The sequence below is a fragment of the Leucopleurus acutus genome, assembly GCF_964270905.1.
Source record: "Leucopleurus acutus genome assembly, chromosome: 1".
Classification (NCBI taxonomy): domain Eukaryota; kingdom Metazoa; phylum Chordata; class Mammalia; order Artiodactyla; family Delphinidae; genus Leucopleurus; species Leucopleurus acutus.
Genome location: NC_139142.1, coordinates 59,242,081 through 59,267,139, shown reverse-complemented (window position 1 = coordinate 59,267,139; position 25,059 = coordinate 59,242,081). Strand labels below are relative to the sequence as shown.

General features: G+C 38.2%; 1 protein-coding gene across 1 annotated transcript in view; it reads right to left on the bottom strand.

The window, feature by feature from the left end:
• Nucleotides 1-23,503, bottom strand: part of FBXO33 (F-box protein 33) — a gene marked incomplete at its 5' end in the record, with an annotated part of 32,839 nt that extends 9,336 nt beyond the window's left edge. Inside the window, one exon of the mRNA XM_082847436.1 lies at nucleotides 22,896-23,503. Within this exon, the coding sequence (XP_082703562.1) occupies nucleotides 22,896-23,503 (608 nt within the window). The remainder of the gene's footprint in view (nucleotides 1-22,895) is intronic.
• Nucleotides 23,504-25,059: the final 1,556 nt, after the last annotated feature.

Below are 25,059 nucleotides of genomic sequence, written 5' to 3'. Positions count from 1 at the left end.
TGAAACTGCAATTGCGCTAGGTATTAAGTCTTAGTTTGGTGACACAGGGTTTAGCATAAGTGACTCCATTTTGGGTCTGCTGTTTCCTTTTTAACATAAGCACTAGAGATTACATCTGTAACACAGAAGTTTGGGATAACTTTAATAAGAAATGTATAATCACAAGAGTGACAAAAGAAGATTTAAGTAAACGAAAGATAACACTTCTTGATAGTATGTCACATTTTCCCAAATTAATAGCCTTAGTTTCACTAAAAAACCTGATGATTCTAAAACTTAGCTTGAAGAATAAATCATTAATTCATTTATTCATTCAACCAAATTTTCTGAGGGCCTACTAAATACCAGGCACTGTGTGCTCCATCAGAGACATGACAGGGATCAAGCGCTGTGAAGGACAAGCACATGGTGTCACATCTTAATGGGGGTATCTGACATTGTGTAAGTCAGAAAAGGCTTCCCTAAATAAACTGATGAAAAACGGGACCTGAAGGAAATGTGGGAGCTAACCAGGAGAAGGAGCATGAGGAGAGGCTGTTGTAGGGAAAAGGAAAAGCATATGCAGAGCCCCTGAAGTTGAAAGGAACAAAGTGAGCTTCAGACACTCAAGGAAAGGAATCTAGAATACAGAGTGTGTGAACATAAAGTGAAATAAGGTTGTAGAGGTAGACTGAGTTATATGCTAAATAAAAATTTCTGGTTTTTGCCTTCAAAATAATGAGATGCCCCCAAATGATTTTAAGCAGGAAATAATAATGATTAAATTTGTGTCTGGAAAATATTGCTGTAGCATTGGTATAGCCTGGCAGGAGGCAGAGTCTAAGTGGGGAGACTGGTTAAGAGAGTATTTTAGTAATAGAGATTAAAAAATGGTATCCTGAACTGGATTTTTAGTGGTAGAGGTGAAGGAAAAAAGACAGTCTCAAAACTATATTTAGTTACTAAAATGGACAGGAAAAGGTCCTGGATTAGCTATAAAGGGGTGAGGGAGAGAGAAGTCAAGAATAACTCCTAAATTTTTGAGGCTGTGGAACTACATAGCTGGTAGAGCTTTTCATTCAGACAAGGATTCATAGAAATGAATCAGAAATTAATTAGGGTTTTGGGGGGCTTACGGGGTGGAGGTGAGGTGGTAGAATAGTTAGATTATGAGCTCTATTTTGCACATGTTGAGCTTGAGTGCCTTTAAGATAGTCAAATTAAGATGTCAAGTAGGCTATTCCAGTTCTAGAGCTGAGCAGTTATCTGGATGATAATTGAAGTCATGGATGGGGGGAATGGGGCTTAGGAAAAGAGCATAAATGAGAAGAAAAGCAGGCAAAAATTTAAGTTATGAGGAATTCCAATAATTAGAGAAGGATGAGGCTCAAAAGAAGAGGTCAGAAGTTGGAGAAAAGCCAGAAATACGGAAGTAACAGAAACCAAGGGATAAGTATTTTACAGAGAATAAAGTGATCAACAGCAGAGTCATGAGGTCTCATAAGATGAGGACTAGACATGTATGTCCCTTTGGCTTAGCAACATGGTGATCAGAATGGAAGTTGTTTTGTACAGTGTGATGAGAAGAGGTCAGATTGGATGTTTAGAAATAGAGATAGTGGATACAAATATTTTAAAAAATATGCTATGAAAAGGAGTAACAGAAGGGACTACAGAATACATAAAAGCCTCCAGATGAGAGGTAAAGGTAGAGGAGAATGGAAGTGGCTCTTGATTAGCAAGATAAGGAAGGATGAAGGACTTTCATACCAGATAGTGAAGCGTACTATGTGGCCAACAATATCAAAATCAGTATTGGTATTAGCAGAAAAACAAGAAGACAAGTCAATGGAATAGAACACATAGCTAAAAGTAGACCCTGTTACATGAAAGATTTTAATAAATGATAAAGAAGGTATTACAAATCAATAGGGAAAGGCATATTTAATAAATGGCATTGGGATAAGTGATTAGCAGTTTTGGAGAAAAATCAATTTAGAGCCAATTCTGACTCAATAGACCAAAATAATTTGCAGAGATATTATTACATACTAAAAAGTCAAGGTAAAACCGTACATGAAAAGTACATGAAAATGTAATGAATTTTAATCTAATTTCTGAGATAAGGCTTTCTAAGCCTAGAAATAATAGAATAAATCAGAAAGGAAGAGGTAAAATTTTGACTATATATAAATAAAAACCTTGATATTTAATAGTATACTAAAAATGGCAAACCAACATAATGAGAAAAAAATTTGTAACAAATGCTACAGTCATTATTTAAGATATAAGAGGACTCCACATAAATCAAGAACAAAAGCATTAAGAATCATACTGGTAAATGGGAAAAGGTTATAAAATAACCAATGTAGAACATGTCAAGGAATATATTAGGATTGCTAATGGAAAAAATCTAATATTTTCTTGACTTAAAAAAAATTTAATCACTCTAAAAAACCTAATGAACTTTCCATGTGATTACCAAAGAAACTGTATTCTTAAAAACATTTCAAAGGAAGACACCTACTTAAATCTTTTTTCCCATTTAAAAAAAGGTTATAAAACTGTTCCTGAGAGCATGGCTACCATATCAGACTCCAAAGTACACTGCTATATATATAATTATGACTACTTTTAAAGTATTTTCCCTTTTACCCTTTCTTTATTCTGAAGTTGCCACCACATCCGTGAATTATAAAGAGGTTGATTTGCTTCTCAGAGCAGATGTTGATAGCCTCTTCTAGAAAGGAAAATTTAAGACCTTGTATCTAAAAGAATATTTATTTTTGGAGAACAAGTTTTTATATAAAGTAGAAAATAAAGATATCACATTCGATTTCTAATAATGTTCAGAGAGTCCTAAACAAGTCACACAATCTTAGTATTTTTCTCCTTCCAACCCAGTTTCCATTAATTATCACTGTATAACCATAACACTGTCCTTTGTGGTATTAAAACACATGTGTGAGAAGCTTTTCTTCCACAAAGGATTAAACAGCTACAAGAACTGCCTTCCCACTGTAAACAACAAGAAAAGTGGACAAAATATGAGAGACAGCTGTTTTCACACACTGGACAATAAACAATATAGGACTGTGATCACTGAATGATGGAATAAAATGAGATGAGCACTATGACTGCTTCAGATAATGGCCTGGAAAGGGTTTCCAAGCTGCTGTGGCTCTGTCATATATGGCCTTTATTGTGTTGAGGTATGTTCCCTCTATGCCCACTTTCTGGAGAGTTTTTTTTTTTTCCATAAATGAATGTTGAATTTTATCAAAACCTTTTCCTGCATCTATTGAGACGATCATATGGTTTTTATTCTTCAATTTGTTAATGTGGTGTATGACACCGATTGATTTGTGGATATTGAAAAATCCTTGCATCCCTGGGACAAATCCCACTTGATCATGGTGTATCATACTTTTAATGTATTGTTGGAGTTATTTTGCTAGTGTTTTGTTGAGGATTTTTGCATCTATGCTCATCAGTGATATTGGCCTGTAGTTCTCTTTTCTTGTCTGATACCTCTGTCTGATTTTGGTATTATGGTGATGGTGGCCTCATAGAATGAGTTTGGAAGAGTTCCTTCCTCTGCAATTTTTTGTAATAATTTCAGAGGATAGGTGTTAACTCTTCTCTAAATGTTTGGTAGAATGCACTTTTGAGGCCATCTGGTCCTGGACTTTTGTTTGTTGAGGGTCTTTAAATTACTGAATCAGTTTCAATACTGGTAATTGGTCTGTTCATATTTTCTATTTCTTCCTGGTTCAGTTGGGAGATTGTACCTTTCTAATAATTAATGAATTCAGTAAAGTTGTACAATACAAAATTAATATACAGAAATCTGATGCATTTCTATACACTAACAATGAAATAGCAGAAAGAGAAATTAAGGAAACAATCCCATTTACCACCACATGAAAAAAAAAAAAAACAACTTAGGAATAAACCTACCTAAGGAGTCAAAAGGCCTGTACTCCGAAAACTATAAGGAGCTGTTGAAAGAAACTGAAGATGATACAAACAGATGGAAAGATATACTGTGTCCCTGGATTGGAAGAATTAACGTGGTTAAAATGATCATACTACCCAAGGCAATCTATAGATTCAGTGCAATCCGTGTCAAACTACTCATGGCATTTTTCACAGAACTAGAACAAAAAATTTTAAAATTTGTATGGAAACACAAAAGACCCTGAATAGCCAAAGCAATCTTGAGGAAGAAGAACAGGGCTGGAGGAATCAGGCTCCCTGACTTCAGACTATACTACAAAGCTACAGTAAACAAAACAGTATGGTACTGGCACAAAAACAGAAATATAGATCAATGGAATATGACAGACAGTCCAGAGATAAACCCACACCCCTATGGTCACCTAATTGATGACAAAGGAGGCAAGAATATACAATGGAGAAAAGACAGTCTTTTCAGTAAGTGGTGCTGGGAAAAATGGACAGCTACATGTAAAAGAATGAAATTAGATCATTCTCTAACACCTTATACAAAAATAAACTCAAAATGGATTAAAGACCTACATGTAAGATTGGATACTATAAAACTCTTAGAGGAGAACATAGGCAGAACACTCTTTGACATAAATTGCAGCAATATTTTTTGGATCCATCTCCTAGAATAATGGAAATAAAAACAAAAATAAATGGGACCTAATTAAACTCAAAAGCTTTTGCACAGCAAAGGAAACTATAAATAAAATGAAAAGACAACCCACGGAATGGGAGAAAATTTTTGCAAATAATGCGACCCACGAGGGTTTAATTTCCAAAATATGCAAACAGCTCAATATCAAAAAGGCAACAATCCAATCAAAAAATGGGCAGAAGACCTAAATAGACATTTATCCAAAGAAGACATACAGATGGCTAAGGGGCACATGAAAAGATGCTCAACATTGCTAATTATTAGAGAAATGCAAATCAAAACTACAATGAGGTACCACCTCACACCGGCCAGAATGGCCATCATTAAAAAATCTACAAATAATAAATGCTGGAGAGGGTGTCAAGAAAAAGGAACCCTCCTACAGTGTTGGTGGGAATGTAAATAGGTACAACCACTATGGAGAACAGTATGGAGATTACTTTAAAAAACTAAAAATAGAGCTACCATATGATCCAACAATCCCACTCCTGGGCATATATCCGGAGAAAAACCTTACTTCGAAAAGATACATGCACCCCAAATGTTCACTGCAGCACTATTTACAATAGTCAAGACATGGGAGAAATCTAAATGTCCATTGACAGATAAATAGATAAAGAAGATGTAGTACATATATAAAATGGAGTATTACTCAGGCATAAAAAAGAATGAAATAATGCTATTTACAGCAACATGGATGGACCTAAAGATTATTATACGAAACGAAGTACAATGATATCACTCATATGTGGAATCCAATTAAAAAATGATACAAAAGAACTTATTTACAGAACAGAAACAGACTCAGATTTGAAACCAAACTTATGGTTACCAAAGGGGAAACATCGGGTGGAAGGATAAATTAGCGGCTTGGGATTAACATACACAATTATATACAAAATAGATAACCAATAAAGACCTATTGTATAGTATAGGGGACTCTACTCAATATCCTGTAATAACCTATATAAGTAAAGAATCTGAAATGAATATATGTATATATACAGCTGAATCACTTTGCTGTACACCTGAAATTAACACAACATTGTAAATCAACTACACTGTGATAAAAATTTTTAAGAAATATAAAAAAATACCCCCCAATATTACATAAATAAATACATCCAAATGATACAAAAACAAGGATTTATAGGCTCTTAAGCTGAAGTCCATCCTAGAAACTGTTGACAAAACATTGTGTTTATGTGCACTTTCTGGAGAAGGATCACTAGCTTTCATCAGCTCCTCAAAGATTAACCAAAAAAGATCAGGAACCATTGACCTAGGCCTAGAGTCCTATGGGGATGTTAAAAAACACAACAGTAAAACAACAAAAACAACAAAAACTCTAGACTTACATACATGACCCGTCCGCACTTGAAATGTAATACTAACCACATTTACGAATGTATACCCCTTCTCACAACTGCCAAGCCCTAAGAGCTACTTCTCTCTGTAAGTTAAGAAAGAACAAGCAGCCATCGGCTAATGACAGAGATTACTATAGAGATTAACACAAAAGTAGTAAAAGGAGAAGCAAAATTTAAGTACATTTATGTTAGGACCAATACCTAATTTGTTTTGGGCCTAGAGTGTTGAGTGTTTGTCAATTTTGTTGGCAAGCCTTCAAATTCTAAGAAAAAGACTTTTTTTTTTTATCAGAAATGCTACTTTCTAATCAACCTAAGTCAAAGCTGTCAAAAACCAAAACCGAAACCAAAACCAAAACAAAAACCCATAAATTACATGGAGTTTCCCCATTTCTGGTGAAAGTTAAAATGCTTTACTTTGGAAATTCTTCAAGAACTTTGTCATATATATAGTGTTTAATCATCCTCAAAAAATTCTAGCCCAACCTTTTCTTCACAAAAGTGCTAGACTGTCTGCCCAGTTAACCTCTCAAAGAAAATAAGGTCTCTTAGTTACTTCCCTGCTGGCGCAGTGGTTAAGAGTCTGCCTGCCAATGCAGGGGGAAACGGGTTCAAGCCCTGGTCCAGAAAGATCCCACACGCTGCGGAGCAACTAAGCCTGTGCGCCACAACCACTGAGCCTGCACTCTAGAGGCCGCGAGCCACAACTAGTGAGCCCGCATGCCACAACTACTGAAGCCCGCGCGCCTAGAGCCTGTGCTCTGCAACAAGAAGCCACTGCAATGATAAGCCCACGTACCGCAACAAAGAGTAGCCCCTGCTCACCACAACTAGAGAAAGCCGATGAGCAGCAACAAAGACCAAAAAATAAATAAATAAATAAATAAAACGGCCTCTTAAATTTGGCACTTTCTTTTTTGGTACTGTTCATACTAGCTCCCAGGGTGATTTCAATTTAGGATTCTCTAAGGATAATTTATATTTCTAGGCTGTATTTTCCTGTAAAACCTACATAAATACCAAGTAAAACTCTAAGCAAATGGGCAAATTTCATTTACTTTGTTGGATTCTTTCACAGATAACCTGGTATAAGATAAATATAATAATGGAAGCCTTAATTGTTTCCCATTTTCTTTTCTTTATTTTTTAAGATTTTTTTTGAAGTGGACCATTTTAAAAGTCTTTATTGAATTTGTTACAATATTGCTTCTGTTTTATGTTTTGTTTTTTTGGCCGTGAGGCATGTGGGATCTTAGCTCCCCGATTGAACCCTCACCCCCTGAATTGGAAGGTGAAGTCCTAACCACTGGACCGCCAGGGAAGTCCCCCTATTTTCTTTTTAATGCAGAATCTTCTTGCTTCTGAGTCAGAAGCCCTTCGCATATGAAAATAATTATAACTGCAAAGGAGTACTGCTGAAATAGAGGGTAATTTGTTTCAGATTCAAGTGGGGAAGTGGGTGGAAAGCATATGGAATTTATAAATTTCTTTTGTCTATTAAGAACGCAGGCTAGTTAAATCCTGGTATTTTAAAATCCCATAGTTTCTTCAGATAAAACCAAGATAATTCTCATGTCATGGACTAATACACAAAGTTGACTGCGATATAAACAATATCAAGGCTAATCATGCTTTGGTATACTAAGTTTAATTCTCTGAAAACAAACTATCAGAAGATGCTTTATTGGTCTAATCATCTTTTAGAGAAGAATTTTAAACATACATACACATCTTTTTTTATTTTTAAAGTAATTTTAGATTCACGGCAAAATTGATCAGAAAGTACAGATTTCTCACGTTTATACCCCCTACTTCCATACACACATAACCTCCCATTATCAACATCCCCCACCAAAGTGGTATATTTGTTACAAGTGATGAATTTACATTTAAACATCAATATTATCCAAAGCCCATAGTTCACATTACAGTTCACTCTCCATGCTGTACCTTCTATGAGTTTGGACAAATGCAAAATGACATGTATACATCACTACAGTATCATTCAGAAAAGCTTCACCACCCTAAAAATTCCTCTGTGCTCCACCTAGTCCTCCCTCTATTCCCTCTAGCCCTTGGCTACTACTGATATTTTTACTGTCTCCATAGTTTTGTCTTTTCCAGAATGTTATATAGTTGGAACCATTCAGTATATATCCTTTTTAGACTGGCTTCTTTCACTTGCTAATATGCATTTAAGTTTCCTCCATGTCTTTTCACAGCTTGATAGGTCATTTTTTTTTTCTAGTGCTGAATATTATTTCACTGTCTGGACATACCAGATTATTTATCCATTCACCTACTTAAGGGCATCTTGGATGTTTCGAAGTTTTGGCAATTAGAAACAAAGCTGCTATAAACACTTGTGTGCTGGGTTTTGTGTGGACAAAAAAAGTTTTTAACTCCTTTGGGTAGCAACATGATATTTGGATCATATGGTAGGAGGAGAATTAGTGGTGTAAGAAACTGCCCAACTGTCTTTCAAAATGGCTGTACCATTTTGCATTCCCACAAACAGTGAATGAAGAGTTCCTGTTGCTCCACATCCTCATCAGCATCCATACAAATTTTAGAACTATTTATTCTAGTTCTGTGAAAAATGTAATTGGTATTTTGATAATGATTGCACTGAATCTGTAAATTGCTTTGGGTAGCATGGTAACAATACTGAGTCTTCCAATCTATGAGCATGGTATATTTTTCTCTTTGTGTCATTTTTCAATGTTTTTCATCAATGTCTTATAGTTTTTGGAATACAGGTCTTTCACCTCCTTAGTTAGATTTATTCCCAGTTATTTCATTTTTTCTGATGTGATGGTAAATGGGATTGTTCTCTTAATTTCACTTTCTGGTAGTTCATTGTTGGTATATAAAAAAGTAACATTTCTACACATTAATTTTGTATCCTGCAACTTTACTGAATTCATTGATGAGTTCTAATAGGTTTTGGTGGTGTCTTTAGGATTTTCTATATATAGTATCATGTCATCTGCAAACAGTGCCAGTTTTACTTCTTTTCCAGCTTGGATTCCTTTCATTTCTTTTTCTTGTCTGACTGCTGTGGCTAGGACTTTGAATATTATGCTGAATAAAAGTGGTGAAAGTGGGCATCCTTGTCTTATTCCTGATCTTAGAGGAAATGCTTTCAGCTTTTCACTGTCTGATGATAAGCTGTGGGCTTGTCATATATGGCCTTTACTTTGTTCCTTCTATACCCACTTTGTGGAGAGTTTTTTACCATAAATGGATGTTAAATTTTGTCAAAAGCATTTTCTGCATCTATTGAGATGATCACACGATTTTTATTCTTCAATTTGTTAATGTGTTGTATCACGTTGATTGATATATGGATAATGAACCATCCTTGCATCCCTAGGATAAATCCCACTTGATCATGGTGTATGATCCTTTTAATGTATTGCTGAATTCAGTTTTCTAATATTTTGTTGAGGCCTTTTGCATCTATGTTGATCAGTGATCAACACAGAAATTTGAAAATTACTGTGGCCTGTAATTTTCTTTTCTTGTGGTGTCACTTTCTGGTTTTGGTATCAGGGTGGTGTCTTTTTCTGACTTTGGTATCAGGATGCTGCTGCCCTCATAGAATGGGTTTGGAAGTGTTCCTTCCTCTGCAACTTTTTGGAACAGTTTGAGAGCATAGGTGTTAACTCTTTTCTAAACATTTGGTAGAATTCACCTGTGAAGCCATCTGGTCCTGGACTTTTGTTTATTGGCTGTTTTTTAAAAAAATGAAATTCAGTTTCACTACTAGTCATTGGTCCTTTCATATTTTCTATTTCTTCCTGGTTCAGTCCTGGGAGAGTGCACATATATAGGAATTTGTCCTTTTCTTCTAGCTTGTCCACTTTGTTGGTGTATAGTTGTTTGTAGTAATCTCTTAGGATCCTTGTATTTCTGTAGTGTTTGGCTGTAACTTCTTTTTCATTTCTGATTTTATTGATTTGGGCCCTCTCTCTTTTTTCTTGCTGAGTCTGGCTAAAGGGTTATCAATTTTATTTATCTTTTCAAAGAACCAGCTCTTAGTTTCATTGATCTTTTATATTGTTTTTTCAGTCTCTATTTCATTTATTTCTGCTCTGACCTTTATTATTTATTTCCTTTTACTAACTTTAGGTTTTGTTTTTTCTTCTTTTTATAGTTTCTTTGGGTGTAAGCTTAGGTTGTTTGAGATTTTTCTTGATGAGTCTGGCTAAAGGTTTATTCAAAACCACATATATATTATTTTTCCAATTTTGTAAAAGGATGTTTCACATTTTACTAGAATTACCTCTGGTGAATTTTTACTTTAGATTAGCTTTACATAGCTTTCACCTTCATAAAAGCTTAATTCACATCAAAATCTTAAAAAAAAAAATTAACGCCCTGCATGTTAGTAAAATTTAACAAGTTAATATAAGGAGACTGTCTGGAAGATCTCTGTTTTAGTTCCAGGTATACAATACTGAGTTCTTTCCTGCACAATGTCCACAACATGCCTTTGCTCAAAAGGCAGGTAACAAAAACATACTGGGAAAATAGTTCAGTTGGTTAGAAATATTTTCTTTCATTTTAATTCTTCAAATCAACTTAGCTCTGTTCCTATGGTAATATTAATAGGCTACAACCTACTTAATAGTCCCTTTGCAAATCCTAAGATGTGCTGTGAAAGAGCACAAAATCATAAAGTGTTTGATAATCAATCTTTCTAATACTATTGCAAAAAGAGAATGAATTTCTTCAACCTAATTGCATTCTTCTTTAATCCTATTTTTAAAAGTCATCAGTTTCAGATTCAGAGTGAAGTCAGATTGTTAAGTACTTATAATTTAGAAACAGTCTACAGACTGCTCTCCTACTCTTTGCTCATTCAGTTGTCAAAATATGTATTGTGTGCCAATTACATGAAAAGTTATTGTGATTAAATTACAAATGTCTATGAGTTTAGACTCTTGGAGTGTAAATAAAGGTTTTAAAAAGACTAATTAAAAAAATCAGGTGAGACTAAAGAATTATCGACAACTTTGTTAAGTGTATTAATGCCACTGTGGTTATATATAAAAATGTCCATAATTTTCAGAATTTTATATTGAAGTGTGCAGTATAAAATGACATCTATATCTTGGATTTCCTTTCAAATACTTCAGTACAGATAAAAGAAAGTAAACATGGCAAAAATCTTTAAATACTGAATCTGGATGATAGGTTGTCTAGTTTTTGCGTGTGTTCAAAAATTTCACTAAAAAATTAGAAAAAAAAAGGCAGTCATTTTTCTAATTGTGTAAATGGCAAGCTCACTTAACTACTCTGTGTCTCAGTTTCACCATCCTTAAAATAGAGATAATACTGCTGCCTACCTCATATGTTGTTCAGTACTGCTGTTTCTCTGGGAGAACTAGTTTAGGATTTTAAGGACCATCAAGAACACATCCACTCAGCTCTCTGCAGTACTGGCAATATGACTGGACCTTGCCCTGCCCCACGCACATGGTGGTGACTCTACTAGGACTTTGTTACGGAGAAGGTGTGTGGCTTGAGAAGGTGAATCTAAGATACATAAGATCAAAGTCTCTTGCCTCAGGTGAAGCCTTTCTTCTTTGCCTTGAACCAAAGTTGCTTTTTTGAGGTTTCTAAGAATGAGATTCTTTTTGGAAGTTACCAGCAACATCTGAGTAACAAACCAGGTTAAAAGTTAGCTCAAGTGTGGCCCCTGTTTCCTGCTTTTTCCTTGTCCACTTAAGAGATGTAATAGAAGAGTACACATGATGAGTTTCTCGATAGAAAAACAGATTTACCTGACATAGCATTAACAGTGATAAGACCAGTGATTTGGGACAAAGGAAGGGAAGAAGGCTTGTGCAGAGTACCACTTACTTATTCTTTTCCACTTAGTCCTACCATCTTGAACCCACAACCCATATGTGGGCCAGACTTAGGCAAATTCCCAGGAGTAATGGGTTCACATGAAGCAGGAAGGTGAGGGAGGAGAAGAGGAGAAAAAAAAAAAAAATCCAAATGACTGCAGTAAGGAAGGCCAAGAAGTTTCTGAGGAAATTCAACAAACTGATTCTAATTTACCTAAGGCCTATATGAACCGGGCCCTGCTTGAAAGTATTCGGTGGTAAAGGAGCTAAATATCAAAGATAAGCCATGCTTTCAGAAAATAAACTGTGTCCAAAGCCTAGGTATTTCCTTTTTTCTCTTTTCTTCTTCTTTTTTTTTAAACACAAAAGGAAAACAAAATGAATAAAAACAGCCAAGGAAATACCTTTATAGATATATTTAGGGAGTAGCAATTAAAAGAGCACTGTAATGTTAGCTGAACAATTGTATCTAATTTTTCATACTTACATTCTACTTCTAGAAGGCCTCCAGATAAAAATAAATAATCAGACTACTTATCACTTCCACTGCTCCCACCCTGGTCCATGCCACCATCATGTCTTGTCTGGGTTACTGCAATAGCCTCATAACCAGCTCATTGCTTCTACCCTTGTCCTGCTACAAACTATTCCCAAAACAGCAGCTAGAATATTCCTTTTGAACTATTAGGTCATGTCACTCCTTGTCACAAAACCCTTTCATGGCTCCTCATGTCAGTTAGAGTCAAAGTCTTTATAGAAGCCCAATAAAGGCCTACTGATTTCCGTATCACCTCTCCCTCTTACTTGGCTGCCTTTTCTACATCTCATTGGTTCTATGCTGTTTTACTTAACCATGCCAGTCATAGTCCCACTGCAGAGCCACTCCTCCACTTACTGCTACTTCTCCCAGGAATCACCTTCCAGAGAGAGACACACACATGGCTTAGTCCCTCCCTTCCTTCAAATACTACTTCAGCAGTTAAGACCTTCCTTAAATTCCCCATTTTACACAGCAACCCTCCTTCCCACCTCCACCGTTCCCATCTCCCTTCACTGGTTCATTTTGTGTCATAGCATGTATTACCAACTGTAATACTATATATTTTATTTATTTGTCTTGTTTTCCCACTAGAATAAGCTCTATGATGGCACAGCTTTTTAATTAATGCTGTATCCCCAGTCACTAGAACAAGGCCTGGCATTCAACAAATATGTTGAATAGTTTATTTACCGTAATTCATGACAAAAACTAGGGGCTTTTTATCTATACCTCACACATCATGGATTTATAGTGTAGATCAGTTTTCAGGTACATTATATACTAGGAATACCTCTAAAATAACATATTTGCTCAGAAAAGTGAAAATTCTCTTCTCAAGACCTGTGATTTGCACTTATCTTTTCAACCATAGTTTTTATACACATAGTATATTAATATACATACTTAAGTACGAAAAACATACAACTTAAAAAATTGGACAACCTAGAAGAAATGGGTAAGTTTCTAGAAACACAGAGCCCGCCAAAATTGAGCCAAGAAGAAACATAATTTGAACAGACTGATCACTAAAAGTGAACACAGAACCTGTAATAAAAAACTCCCTGCAAACAAAAGTCTAGGACCAGACAGCTTCACTGGAGAATTCTACCAAACATACAAATAAGAACTTATACCTGTCCTTCTCAAACTATTTCACAAGATTGAAGAGGAGGGAACACTCCCAAGTTCATTCTATGAAGCCACCATCACCCTGATACCAAAACCAAACAAAGACACTACTAAAAAAGATTACAGGCCAGTATCTTTGATGAATATAGATGCAAAAATTCTCAAAAAAAATTAGCAAACCAAATCCAACAACACATAAAAAGGATCATACACCATGATCAAGCTGGATTCATTCCAGGGTCACAAGGATGGTTCGATGTATGCACATCTATCAACGTGATACACCGCATTAGCAAAAGGAGAGACAAAAACTACATGATCATCTCAATAGATGCAGAAAAAGCATTTGACAAAATTCAACACACATTCATGATAAAAACTCTCACCAAAATGGGTATACAGGGAACTTATCTCAACATAATACATGCCATTTACAACAAACCCACAGCCAACATAATACTCGACAGTGAAAAGCTGACAGCCTTTCCACTAAATTCAAGAATAAGACAAGGATGCCCACTCTCACCATTTCTATTTAATATTGTACTAGAAGTCTTAGTGACAGAAGTCAGACAGGAAAAAGAAACAAAAGGTATCCAAACTGGAAGAGAAGAGGTAAAACTGTCACTATTTGCAGGTGATAAGATACTCTACATAGAGAACCCTAAAGTCTCCATACAAGAACTATTAGAATAAGTGAATTCATCAAGGTAGCAGGATACAAGATTAATTTACAGAAATCTGTTGCATTCCTTTACACAATGAAATATCAGAAAGAGAAAGTAAAAAAAATCCCATTTAAAATTGTGACCAAAAAAAAAATCTAGGAATAAGCCTAATCAAGGAGGTGAAAGACTTATACACTGAAAACTACAAAACACTGATAAAGGAAACTGAAGTTGCTTAAAAGAAATGGAAAGGTATCTCATGCTCTTGGGTTGGAAGACTTAATATTGTTAAAATGGCCACACTATCAAAGCAATCTACAGATTTAATGTGATTCCTATCAAAATACCCATGACATTTTTCACAGAACTAGAACAAATAATCCTAAAATTTTTATGGAACTACAGAAGACCCAGAATTGCCAAAGCAATCCTGAGGAAACAGAACAAAGCTGGAGGGATAACCCTTCCAGACTTCAGACAATACCACAAAGCTACAGTAATCAAAACACAATGGTATATACACACTAACAAACGTAGTAAGGTAGATAGCTAGTGGGAAGCAGCCACATGGCACAGAGATATTGGCTCGGTGCTTTGTGACAGCCTGGAGGGGTGGGATAGGGAGGGTGGGAGGGAGGGAGACGCAACAGGGAAGACATATGGGAACATATGTTTATGTATGACTGATTCACTTTGTTATAAAGCAGAAACTAACACACCATTGTAAAGCAATTATACCCCAATAAAAATGTTAAAAAAAAAAAAAAACACAATGGTAGTGACACAAAAACAGACATATAGATCAATGGAACAGAACAGAGAGCCCAGAAATAAACCCATGCACCTATGGTCAATTAATCTATGACAAAGAAGGCAAGAATATACAGTGGAGAAAAGATAGACTCTTCAACAAGTGGTGTTGGGAAAGCTGGACAGCTACATGTAAATCAGTGAAGTTAGAAAACTCCCTCACACCATACACAAAAATAAACTCAAAATGGTTTAAAGACATAAGTATAAGACATGACACCATATAACTCTTAGAAGAGAACATAGGCAAACTATTCTCGGACATAAACTGTGGCAAAATATTCTCGAACATAAACTGTAGCAATATTTTCTCAGATCAGTCTCCCAAGGCAAAGAAATAAAAGCGAAAATAAACAAATGGGACCTAATCAAATTTAGAAGCGTTTGCACAGCAAAGGAAACCATAAACAAAACCAAAAGACAACCTGTAGAATGGGAGAAAATATTTGTAAACGATGTGACTGACAAGGGGTTAATCTCCAAAGTATACAAACAGCTCATACAACTCAATATCAAAAAAAACAAACAACCCAATCAAAAAATGGGCAGAAGACCTAAACAGACAGTTCGGTAGAGGTCTTCTTAGACCTAAGAAGACATCCAGATGGCCAAGAGGCACATGAAAAGATGTTCAACATCACTAATTATTAGGGAAATGCAAATCAAAACTACAATAAGATATCACCTCACACCAGTCAGAATGGCCATCATCAAAAAGTCTACAAACAATAAATGCTGGAGAGGGTATGGAGAAAAGGGAACCCTCCTGCCCTGTTGGTGGGAATGTAAATTGGTACAGCCACTATGGAGAACAGTACGGGAGGTTCCTTAAAAAACTAAAAATAGGGGCTTCCCTGGTGGCGCAGTGGTTGAGAGTCCGCCTGCCGATGCAGGGGACACGGGTTCATGCCCTGGTCTGGGAAGATCCCACATGCCGCGGAGCGGCTAGGCCCGTGAGCCATGGCCACTGAGCGTGCGCGCCCGGAGCCTGTGCTCCGCAACGGGAGAGGCCACAACAGTGAGAGGCCCACGTACCACAAAAACAAAAACAAAAAACAAAAACAACTAAAAATAGATCTACCATATGATCCAGCAATCTCACTCTTAAGCATATGTCTGGAAAAGTGAAAATTCCAATTTGAAAAGATACAAGCACCCCAATGTTCATAGCAGCACTATTTATAAAAGCCAAGACATGGAAACAACCCAAGTGCCCATCAACAGATGATTGGTTTAAGAAGATGTGGCATACATACACAATGGAATATTACTCATCCATAGAAAAGAATGAAATATTGCCATTTGCAGCAACATGGATGGACCTAGAGAATATCATACTAAGTAATTCAGACAGAGAAAGACAAATATTATATGTTGTCACTTACATGTAGAATCTAAAAAATAATACAAATGTATCTATATATAAAACAGAAACAGGGCTTCCCTGGTGGCGCAGTGGTTGAGAGCCCGCCTGCCAATGCAGGGGACACGGGTTCGTGCCCTGGTCCGGGAAGATCCCACATGCCGCGTAGTGGCTGGGCCCGTGAGCCATGGCCGCTGAGCCTACGCGTCCGGAGCACGTGCTCCGCAACGGGAGAGACCAGAACAGTGAGAGGCCCGCCTACCACAAAAAAAAAACAAACAAAACAGAAACAGACTCACAGACATAGAAAACAAACTTATGGTTACCAAAGGGGAAAAGGAGGCGGGGAGGGATAAATTAGGGGTATGGGATTAACAGATACAAACTACTATACATAAAATAGATAGGCAACAAGGATTTACTGTACAGCACAGGGAACTATATTCAATATCTTGTAAAAACCTATAACGGAAAATAATCTGAAAAAATATACAAGTGAATCACTTTGCTGCACACCTGAAACTAACAATATTATAAACCAACTATACTTCAATAAAAAAATTTAAAAAATAAAAAAACACACACCACTTCAATATATATATATAAATTTCATATGATATTTCTTATATAATGGAATCTAAAAAAAAGGGTACAAATGAACTTATCTACAAAACAGATATAGAGTTACAGATGTAGAAAACAAACTTATGGTTACCAGGGGATTGGGGGGGGGCAGGGATGAGTTGGAAGACTGGGATTGTCACATACACACTACTATATATATTCAGTAAAATAGATAACTAATAAGGACCTACTGTATAGCACAGGGAACTCTACTCAATACTCTGTAATGACCTATATGGGAAAAAGAATCTAAAAAAGAGTGGATATATGTGTATGTATAACTGATTCACTTTGCTGTATACCTGAAACTAACACAATATTGTAAATCAACTAAACTCCAATAAAAATTTTAAAAAAAATCACTGAAAAGAGATCTTATTCTCTTTCTAGCGTAAGAATTTCCCTGTGAATCAAACAACCAACACAATTTCTGACAGCCTTTTACAAAAACCTACAACATATAGATTCAATGTGTTAGATTGGACTATTCTTTGAAAACAATATTAACATCCTATGAGCTTAAGAAAGATTCCTCAAGGTCTAACTGCAGAGTGCTGAACACTCTTCATCTTTCTCTGGGATTTCTATTGGACTGTTTAGTACAACTGAGACCCAAAGGCTTCTGATGTCTTGGTCATGAAGACCTTTTCTCTCTTCTGTGGTTCAGAATTGGCAAACTTTATCCGTGGCAGAAACTCTAGTATGTTTCCTTTCATTTCAGAGGATCCAAAATTATTTATTTGATGTAATAAGTAGTATCAGTGTAAAAATGTGAAACACAGCCACCTTAAATTAGAGTTAATACAGCTAAGTTTAATTAACTACGGAAAAGGAGAATATATAAGAAATTGGTACTTTAAAAAGATGCACTTAAAACGGTTGAAGTCTTTCTCAATGATGTAAAGGAGCTCACAGAATGCAATTTTTTCCTTTTCTGAACTGAAAAAAGCTAAAATAATCTACATCATTGCATGAAATTCTTTCAGATCACTTCTAATTTTCTTAGTCTATGTTCAATATCAAATGTGTTTACAGTCACATAACACTTTTTGATAACATATTTCCTCCTCTCAGAAACGTTAATGAATGACCACAGCCAAATCAAACAAAGAAAACAAACACTTTAGAGAAGTGCTGTCCAACAGAACTTTCTGCCACGCTGTAAATGCTCTATTCTATGCTGTCCAAAATGGTAGCCACTAGCCACATATGGCTATGGAGCACTTGAAATGTGGCAAGTACAAATAACTGAATCTTTAATTTTATTCAAGTAATTAAAATTTAAATAGCTATACGTGGCTAGTGGCACAGCTTTAGAGATTCCAGAAATCAGTCACGGGCCTATAATAGTATTCCTTATTAGCTTTCTTAAGATCCATTAATTAAAAGTAATTTCCCAGAATTTGCTTTACCAATTCACTTACTCAATTACCATCTAAGAATTATCATCATCCTCAAATCCCAGATGTTATTAAAAAAAGGTTTACTTAAATAAGACTGACATTTAAAATTGTTATTTAACATATTATTAAAAGATAATTTTAACAGTACTAAGGACAACAAAACTGAGTGCATTTTACAGAGAAATGATGAAAAATATTTGATTCTTCCCTTCCTCTATCTACATCCCAGCAGCAAGTCTTCTTGGCTCTACTTCCAAAATATATTCCAAATCCATTCACTTTTTAAAATCTTCTTTTCCTCCACCATACTCCAGGCTACCATCATCTCTTGCCTAGATTATTGCAACAGCTTCCCTTTAGTCTCCCTGCTTCCTCTCTGTTCATTCTTAAAATTCATTCATTACACAGCAACCAGAGTGATTGTCTTAAAATGCAAATTAGATCACCTTATGCTTGTCCTTAAAATTTTTTCAATGACTTCTTCTATTCTTAGGATATAGTCCAAACTTTATTCCACAAGCCCACCTAACCAGCACCATTCCTTCCTCCTGCTACATCTTAGAGCTCACTGTGACACCACTTTTCACCCTTCACATGGTCCTGCCATACTTTCTTTCCTAGTGCTCCAACAGGCCCAAAATTTGTCTGGCCTAAGGCGTTGGTGCTGTTTTTTTCTGCTTGGAATGCTATTTTCTCAGATCTTCAGATAGGTGACTCTTGTCATTCAGGCTGCAGCTCAAATGTCCTTTTCAGAAGAGGTTTTTCCCTCACCACTCTATCTCATTTTGCCACCTAGTCACTATTACACAGTCCTCTTTTATTTTCAGATTTTCTTTTACTTTCACAACCGAAATAATCTTTGTTTACTTGTTTCTGCCTATCTTTTCCCTCTGGAATGTTGAATCCATGGAAACAGGGAGCTTGTCTTCACTGCTTTGGCACATAGTAAGCTCTCAATATTTGGAGGGAAAAAAAACAGACTTTTTTATAACTATCATCTTAGGTCATACATAAATTGATCAAACTGGGTGAACTCTTTCAAGGCTGCCTCAGAACTAACACATTAAAATGGAAATAATTTAATCCCTTCATTCAAAAGCTGCTCAACAGCTTCTTTTAACACAAAAAATATTTTACTTTGACAATCTTTTGTTGAGTTTTATCTTCCTATCCTCTATCAGTTCTCAGTCATGGTAAGAATGGACCTATAGACTAAAGAGAGCCCTAATTCCTCTCAGCAGCCCTCAGAGGAGATTAGTTTCTTCAGCAGGTTAGTCTCCTTCCTTCTCAATGACCTTGAAGCTGTCCCCATGGAGCCACTTTAAATTTGTCAGTTTTAAGGTAAGGAGTCTGTTGGGTATGGTATCTCTTCTCTAAAGGCAACCATTTCTCGGAGTGTGAGGACGGGTCAGAATCCCAATGTTTTAGTATACATATTCTGTAAATGGGCTTTTTAAAGCAAATAATAAAAGTAAGCTCTCAAAAGTGAAATGTTATTATCACATGTTATTTATTACCCCATGATGGGGAAAAGTATTTCAAGAAAAATAAGGCTCAGGGTTGCTGGAGATAATACCTTCAAGACATTTCCTACCTTCTTAGGTAGTAATATGAAATGTCCAAACAATTTTTAATCTATTTTAAGATGTATTTTTAAATTGCCTTATCAGCTGTTGGGTCTTAGTAGACTGATGTTGAAAAAACAATACAAAGGTAAGACTCTCCGTCACTGCAGGTGCCAAATCAGCAAAACAAATCTAAGAATTATTAATAGACCTGTACTACTAAGAGGGGATATAGCAGGCAGTCGTAAAATTGGTCAATCTAGATACATGTAGTTAGAGTTGTAACAAGAAACCCTTATACAAAATCTCTCTAGCCTGCATCTTTTAAAAAAGTACTGCCCCCCAAATAGTATTTCATCCAAAAAAGGTTCATGCAAAATATTTATATAGTCCAGGAAAGCATAAATCAGATGATGACAATGTACCTATGCCTACTGTTTAAGAATAAGTATTTTTAGTGACTGAGTGAGTCTATTAGCTATTATTATCATAAATCTTATTGTCCATGAAGTCTCATTTTTCCTAAGGAGTCTGAAATACAGCATTTTAATAGGCAGTACTCAACTTGACAGGTTAAATCCTAAAAATGCATATTTAAATTTGTTGTTTTGAACTTCTAAGTACAATTTCCTGTAGAACAATTATAGAAGAAACTCAGCCGATTTAACCTCTAATACAGTTGAATGAGTACTTATTTAATTTCTGCTCTTACTGTTGTTGATCAAGAAGGTAGGTATCCTAGCCCCCTGTAGAGAAGTGAGCTCTGAAGGTAGAGGACTGTATTTTACCCTCTGCGAGGTATTTTTGTACCTCTTTGATACTCATCAGTTGTTCCCAACACCTAAGATATTGGTAAGGTGGCTATAGTCACTCTTGAGAGTACGTGTGTATATGAAACCCAGGAATCAAGCAAAACAAAATGCCAATTATCCTCTCAGAACAGTGCCCTTGAAAAGTTCCCACAATTCAAGGTTATGGTTTTAGTTCTTTTCTTTAAAGACATGAAAATAACTGAATACAACAAAATAACAGTCTGAATTGTATGAATTGTTTAAAGAAATTCAACACAAAGCCTGGAAACATAAAGCTTGTGACTTGGTAGGTTTCATATCCCCCATTACTACCTACAAAATGGTAGAAATCATAAAGAAAAACCACTGTAAATTTAACTTGGAAATGTAAAGAACAATGTCAAATGTTGATGTGGTGTACCACTATTTTGCCTATATAACCTATCCATCCAGTTATTAAAACACTTAAAAGGAACCAGGCACTTTGCAAGACTTGTTCTTACTTGGTCAAAAGACACGCATTTTTAGATGGCTGCTCAGAACTGCTATCTGATCTCAAGAAAAATCTAATTGATACTTGCTGAATTCAAACCACACCCCCCACCCCCACATTGGTCTCATCAGTAGTAAGTGCTCCCTGACTGAATCTTTCTAACTTCTAGGTCAGTTGGGCCTCGAGCCATACATTCAACTCTGACAAAGAGTCTCCAACCTGATCAAGACCAACTTACAGCCTTGAACAGCCTCTTTTGCCACATAAAATCAAAGTAATAAAATGAAATGGCTTGGTGTGAAAAGCTGGGGAAATACACAGCCCACTGGAATGATGGGGCCATGCTCCAGATACAACTTGGAGCTATATGCTTATCTCCCACCCTTATGATTCAAACACAGAATTAAGAATATCTATCTATCTATCTCACCTAGCATTAAACCAGGACCTTCACTCCACCCTGTTCAACATAATGTATTTATTGCAAAAGGAAGAACACTGCTCTTAGAGAAAAATAATGCTGTATGACAATGTGCACGTCACTTGTTTCAGTTTCCTTTCTATAAAATAGGGATAATAATAGCTGTCCCGACTAACTCACAGGGTCATTGAAAGGATCAAATAAGACAGTGAATGTGAAAGTACTTGCAAACTGCTAAACTATTATTGCTAAGTTGCTCCTTTTTTGAACTTCTGAGCTTTTCTCTACCTCATAGTTTAATTGCAAGGTTGGTTAGAATATCCAGATACAGAAAATCTACATTAATAGGATTTTGGAGAGGGCGGTAGATAAATAATGGAAAATACTGATTAGGACAATGGGCCAGAACATAGGAAGTTAGCCCCAGAATTACAGTAAAGTCTTGATGCAAAACCACTACCGTTAGGGCTTACTCTTTGCAGACACCGGCCAGTTCCCCCAACACACACAAACACCAAGCTGTACTGTGCTACTTTTAGGTGAATCACTGGGGATAAGCTGAGTCTGGAGGTAAAACGGGGAGGGACTTCCAGTCCTGATGATCAGGCTGTTCCCCAATCCCTTTAACAAACACTCCTCCTACTCTTTGTGCCTGGCCTAGTTAATCAAAACTATTCCCGGTAAGAAAATGGCTGTCAAAGATTTTTTGCAAGGAGAGTCTTGTAACTATGAGAAACCAGTAGCATACCTACTCCTTCCTCCACCACAAACTATTCTGAATGGATAGATTCAGAAACAAAAAAAACGGATTATGGTTTGTTTCTCCCAAGACTCACTCTGGGCCTCACCCTCCAAGCTTCAGCTCTCCCATCTGTAAAAAGAAGAATGACGGCGCCTGTCAACTCCATCCTACTGCTACCGAAAGGATGGATGAGACAGTGCCTGGAAGGCGCCAGGAGTGCTGTCTGATAAACACTAAGTCCTTCACTGTTTATAAAGTATTATGAGTCCCATTACGCCCTCCCACCTCAAAGGAATCGCCGGATTAGAACTGACACCCCCAGTCACTGAAAAGAGCAACGGGCAACGCTGAAGCGGGCGGGGCGTATCCGCACTGAATCTGTTTCGAGGTGTGAGGAAGCAGGCGACCCTGCGCCCCGGAGAGGAGGAACGGGGAGAGAAGGTTGAACGCAGGGGCCGCGAAGAGCCTACCTGTTGTTCCGGATGCTGACCAGCACGCACAGCACCAGCTCTAAGTAGGTGCGTAGCACTTCCAGCCAACGGGTTGAGAGCTGCAGGGCTTCGACTTCTTCCCCGCCAGTCCTGGTGTCGACGCGGCCTCCATCGCCCGGGCCGCCTCCGCCGCTCAGGTAATTCTCCGCGGCGAATTCAACGCGCAGCTCTCGCACAAACCAGCCGCACTTGCGCATGAGGAATTCGAGCCGTGGCTGCTCCGAGGGCGAGACGCGGAGGCAGATGCGGAGCTGGGGCCAGAGAGCCGGATAGAAGAGGCACTCGCGCCAGTGAGAACAGGAGGCCGAGGCCCGTAGCCGGTCGGAAGCGGACAGGAAGGAGAAGATGTGCACGATTAGCTCGCTGGGCAGCGACGCGGCGCCTGCCGCTTGTCCGCACAGAGCCATTCGGCCCCGCCGCAGGCTGCCGGTCCTCGGCCGCCCCCGCAGTCCCCGGAGCAGCCCCCGCAGCCGTCGCAGCTGCTGCAGCCGCAGCCGCTGCCGCCGCCACCGCGCCACCCGGGCGGCCCCGGCTCGGGTTCGGGCTCCCGGTGGTCGGGGCTGCGGCACTGACAAGAACAACAACATCAATGACAAGGAAGAAGGGGGCGGAACCTTCGTGGGTCTCGGCGGAACCAAGTGCAGCACAAGTTGCGGAGAGGGGTAATGGCCTCTGCGGGGGTGGCCTCCAGATAGCCAGGCTCTGGCCTCTCAACCTCTACTCATGCGCATCCGGGGCCTGCACACTCAGGAACTTCAAAACCCTCGCTTGGACTGGTTAGGGGCCCGGAAGCGGCAGGATTTATTGTAAGGAAACGGCAGCCCTCCCCGCGCCTGGAGGCGGAGGCAGAGCAGTGGTAGGAGCTGAGTTTGACGTCACCGGTGGTGGGAGGAGCCCTGCGTGACTGGGCGCGACTTCCGGAAGAAGGGAGCGCCAGATTGACGGTAGGGAAGGGAGACGCAGCATGTGACCCCTGACGCAGGCAGGCAGACCGGCGGGGCGGGGCGGGGCGGGGCGGGAAGCGCTGGTGGTGCCGGCGATGGGCGCCCCCTCCCGTCTCACAGAGGCCGCCGAGTTCCGTCAAGTCTGTAAGTCGGTTAACTTGGGCGCTCAGGCGGTGGAGGTGGCGGAACTCGCGTTGGTGCAAGGGCTCGTGACGCTTCTCATTATACGTTTCTCTGTTGCTGGGCTGAGGACTCAAGAGCCAGAGTGGTGGCTTGGGTCTTTCTCAGCCGTTCCACCTGCCCGGAGTATTGTTGGGAGTTTCTGAGAGAGAGCCGCTAAGGATGGGGGGCGGGCGCAGTCGCGGGCTTCCCCGGAGGGGCTGGGTCGCGTAGAGGAGAAGCGCGGGGCGGGGCGGCTGGAGGCCGGACGGAGGTCGCGAGTGGACACCCCCCATTCCTTGTTCGGACCTCGAACTGGACTTGCGCGTACACCTGGTGTGTGGGGAAGGAGTGAGGACAGCGCCACCCTTTGGATTTAGAGGGAGAGGAGAAAAAACAGCGAATGAGTTAGGTTTGTTGGTTGATAATCGGCCTCTTCTCCGCGGTTTGAGGGAGGCTCCGAGTTCCCGATTTTGAGGCCCTAGGTGTAAAGAAGCTGATTGTTAGGGTAAAGGTTTTCTTTAGCTTGGCGCCCCTAATTTGAGAGAGGGACTTTCGAAAGAGTGTATCTTAACTTCATCGCAACTTGGGAAGTAGTTAACTGATTGTAAGGGTCAGGGAAGTCAGAAAAGGAGTAAGTGATTTTATGTAATAATTGAGGATTGCTTCAGTGAGGCTGCCGCTTCAAAGCCTTAACTATGATCTTGGAACAGCCTGGTTTTCTAGTGATTAACTCCAATAAGCTGTTCTACTGGGTATTTTTAGCTCTTTGAAGGCAAAACTCTCCATTCATGTTGCTTTGATGACTTTTGGTGTCCTGCACATACCACGTTGCCAGTGATGTGTTATCTTCATTTTGGTACCAGTAGAAAAAAAAAGAAAAAAACTAGCCTTCATGGTAGCTCACTTCTCTGAACCTCTTGTCTGCAAGAGATTCTTCTATGTAATTATTATATTTTTATGAATGAGCACTAATAGAAACAGCAGTGAATTAGGAAGTTGAGACTTGGATTTAAATTTTTTATATTTTAAACTCATGA